Below are 3658 nucleotides of genomic sequence, written 5' to 3' on the forward strand. Positions count from 1 at the left end.
TCCCATTTGGCCCCACCCCCATGCTTCCCCGGCCACGACCCCATGCACGCCCGCTGTCCATCAGGATTCACCATGCTTGCATGCGCCTCTGCATGCAATGCCGGGCCCACCCTCATGCATGCACGTACTTCTTCGGGGCTATCTTCACGCCACCGCTGGTTGTGCTACCATGTGCATGTTTGACCAACAACGCTCCCCCCTGTTGCCGCATGTGCCTTTGCCGTTTCCTCGATCGAACCAACGACTCCGCCGGCGTGCTTTTCGCTGCTACAGTGCCAGCCCCTGCCTCTGGAGAAACAAAATCCCCCCACGCTGCATACGATCTCCACAACGCCTCTCCTGTCACCTCTCGCCACCCAGCCCGAGAGGGAAAAGGCTACGCCTATTTTTACCCCTACTAGGAATGCTTCAGAATACGAGACCGCCGCGGGACGGCTGTTAAATCTACCCTCACAACCCCAAGTCTCTGACAACCTGGCCGCCCCTCCAACGCCCCGATCACCTGGCCCCACCACTCACAACCTCCAAAACACACAACTCCAGCCTGTCCTGGTTACACCGATTTTTCGCGCCACTGACCTCCCGGGCCCTCCTACCAGCAACGGCAGCACAGGCCCCACTTCCTCCTCCTCCGTTCCTTGCCACGACACCACCATTGTACCCTACGTCTATGACTTGTGGCCCCTAGACTGGTTACCTCCCCTACAGGACTGTGGTACTATACCTCGAGCCCCTCCGATCCGTCTCTCTGGCCGCTCTGGTCAGCGCAAAGATACGCACGCATGCGCCTCCCCCGTCCCTTCAGCTTCGCTGCTGTCCATTCCTTATCCCCCCTGCCATGACATGAGTCCTTGCTCTCTTCATGTAGACGATGTTGCAGAAGATTCCCACGCAACCTGCAACACGCCGCGCAGCGCCTCGACCCCCGCCCCTTCTTCCTCCTATCGAGATGCTCTGCTGCGTCCCAAGGCCAACCCAATCCCCCCCTCCTCTTCTACTTATACCCCCCACCCAACCGGCTAAATCACCCACCCCAGCCTCTCCTCCTCCCATCGAAAGAGCAAGAAGCCTCGCCGGCGGTGCTTCCGGTGCCTCACCTCGGACCATGTCATCTTCGACTGCAGGGACCCCGTCCGTTGCGCCCGCTGCTGGCCCTCCGGTCATCGTAGCTTCAGGTGCAAAGCTCGTCGCCTCCTTCCCTGTTTTCCAACAATGCCGCCCTCCCCCTCTCCTTGTTCTAACCCTGCTTTCTGCCCTGCCAGTGCCATGAATGCCATGCCCGACAACACCGCCGCCAACACCGCCCCCGCCATCCAGCCGCCTGTCGCGGTGGCCCCGACTTCGCTTCGCTTCGGCTCCTTCCAGGTGGAGGTCGGCGACGCGGGCTCCTCCATCGCCTCTTCCTCCTTGCTGATCTGCCTCAACCCCTCCTCCCACGAGCCCCACCTCATCTGCCCAGAAGTTGCTCTCGATCTCAACTCACCACCTCCTGACCTCTCCACTCCGGTCGACGGCCTCGCTATCAGGCTGCAGCTTCACCTCCTCAAAGCTATCCATGACCTAGACGAGGCGGCTGCTGCCACAGCCCGCCGCCTCAACCTATCCCCGCCCCGCCCAACCCAGGCTTCCCACCGTGCACCTCACCCGCCCCCGGTGCCCTCCGCACACCGCAACAGAGGCCCTCCCACCTTTGCTCCCATCCCTACTCCTCCTCGCTAGCCTTCATTGTAGTCCCGCCCCAGCTTGTCCAGGACGACATAGCTAGGTATGCCTTCGTCCACTTCCGCACTCCCGTCCACAACCCTTTCCGGGAGATCCTCGCGTGCTCAGAGAGCGCGGAGGCAACCCTGTCTTTCGTGTTGCCACGTCTTTTCGTGGTGCGGGCCTAGTCTCCTTTCCATCTGCGGCCGCTCGCCATGGCGTCATCGCACGTGGCCCCATGCATGTTGATGGTAACACCATCTCCTTTGAGCCAGCTGAGAACCATGGCCGTTCCACCGCTCTGTTCGAGGATGATCTCACGGAGTTGGAGGCCATTGGCTTCCCTCTTGAGCTCTGGCACCCTTTGGGTGTTCATTTCGTCCTCAACTTTCTTGGTGAAATCTTCTCCATCGACCAGTACTGCCTCCTTTCCAATGAGCGCACCTCCATTAGGGATCATGTCGCCCTATTCAAGGGCACCTCTCTGCCTGATGCTCTCACTGTCCAGCTTCCTAATCTCGACATCCTAGTTGTCCAGCTGCACGAGCACGGGAAGGTCACCCGCATCGGCCCAAGTGACCCTTCCCCCTTCTCCTCTGATGGGGACTCGGACTCCGCTTTGGACTCGACTTCCGACTCGGACTCCCCCACCCCATATCCCTCTATTGGCCTTCAGTGTGTTGCGGCTGCCATGGCAACGTTTGGCCCCTTCACCGTCTCACCGGAGTTCCCCCAGGGGCCGCCTCCTTTGCCTTCAAGAAACGCTTTGCTTGCCGCTGACGCCTTTGTTGAGCTTGCCATCAGCTCATCTGATGATGATGTCCCTCTTGCCAGGATCGGCTTGGCTCCTCCAGTCCTTTTGGATTCCATCTTGTCCGATATCCCGGCTGATCCTACAGAACACGAGTTGCCTCTAATCACCTCGCCGGATCACTACATGCCCGACCCCGCTCCTGCACCTGCTGCTTCCGATGGCACGGCCATCTTGACGACGGTGCCTCACGCTGCCTCGCCGGTGGTTTACTCTTGCCGTCCAAGGGCGGTTGTGGCGCCGGCGCTGCCCTCCCTGCCGGCCTTGGATCTGGAAGCTGAGCATGTGGTGCACGAGGCCGTCACCAAGAAGGGACGTGCCTGCCGCAGGCGTGCCAGCTCTATTCTGCACATTAGGCGGAGTGCTCGGCTCGCCGAGATGGAGCCATACAAGAAGGAAACCATGCAGGATAAGGCGTCCAAGGCCAAAGCCAAGTGCATGGAGCTGGGCAACTCTGCGCGTGATTTCGACGATGTTGTGAGCTCTGCTCGCCTGTACCCCGATGATGTTCAGCCTGGCTCCCCCCGCGCTCTCGCCGCTCTGGCCATCGAGTGTGGCTCTTCTCCTCATGAGGCTGAGTCTGTGGCCTCCTCTGCTGGTGCCGTGGCCAAGTGACTTATGCATTGCTGTATCAAGATGCCCGGCTGCTGCCGCTGCTTGTGTTCACCGACAAGCTTATATGTATTCGTCTATGTCTGTATCAGTAGTTTTCTTCCTTGTGTCATGTACTTTCCCTTTATGATGGTGTTTGTTGTAGTGCTTTATGTCTAGTTCTACCTTGTCGTTCTGTTCGTGGAATATAAGAGGTTTAGGGAATGATGGAAAATGTACTGAAGTTCTATCTGAATTAATCTCTCTAAAACCAAATCTCCTCCTACTTCGGGAAACTAAACTCTCCGCCCCTACTCAGCTAAAACTCAGATCCTTTCTCCCCTCGTTTCTCGATGACGCTAGCTTTCTACCAGCTTGTGGCACTGCAGGTGGACTTCTAACAGTCGTCTCTACCTCCTCCTTATCGGTTAAATCACATGCCAATCACTCTTTTTGTAGCTCTGTTACGCTACAATCTCTAGCTTGCCAAACCCCTTTCGTTGTTACCAACGTGTATGCGCCAACTGCTCGATCCCTCAAAAGTGTTTTCTTGGA

General features: G+C 58.2%; 1 protein-coding gene across 1 annotated transcript; it reads left to right on the forward strand.

The window, feature by feature from the left end:
* Positions 1–1036: 1036 nt before the first annotated feature.
* Positions 1037–3331, forward strand: LOC123092641 (uncharacterized). The gene is made up of 2 exons (XM_044514454.1): positions 1037–1175; positions 1263–3331. Exon 2 carries the CDS (start codon positions 1940–1942, stop codon positions 3125–3127), a length of 1188 nt encoding a protein of 395 aa, XP_044370389.1. The 5' UTR covers positions 1037–1175; positions 1263–1939; the 3' UTR covers positions 3128–3331.
* Positions 3332–3658: the final 327 nt, after the last annotated feature.

This window comes from Triticum aestivum, chromosome 1B (assembly GCF_018294505.1).
Source record: "Triticum aestivum cultivar Chinese Spring chromosome 1B, IWGSC CS RefSeq v2.1, whole genome shotgun sequence".
Classification (NCBI taxonomy): Eukaryota; Viridiplantae; Streptophyta; class Magnoliopsida; order Poales; family Poaceae; genus Triticum; species Triticum aestivum.

Excerpts from the sequence above, each read along its gene's own strand:
- LOC123092641 (XM_044514454.1), top strand. The coding sequence starts at position 1,940 with ATGCATGTTGATGGTAACACCATCTCCTTTGAGCCAGCTGAGAACCAT.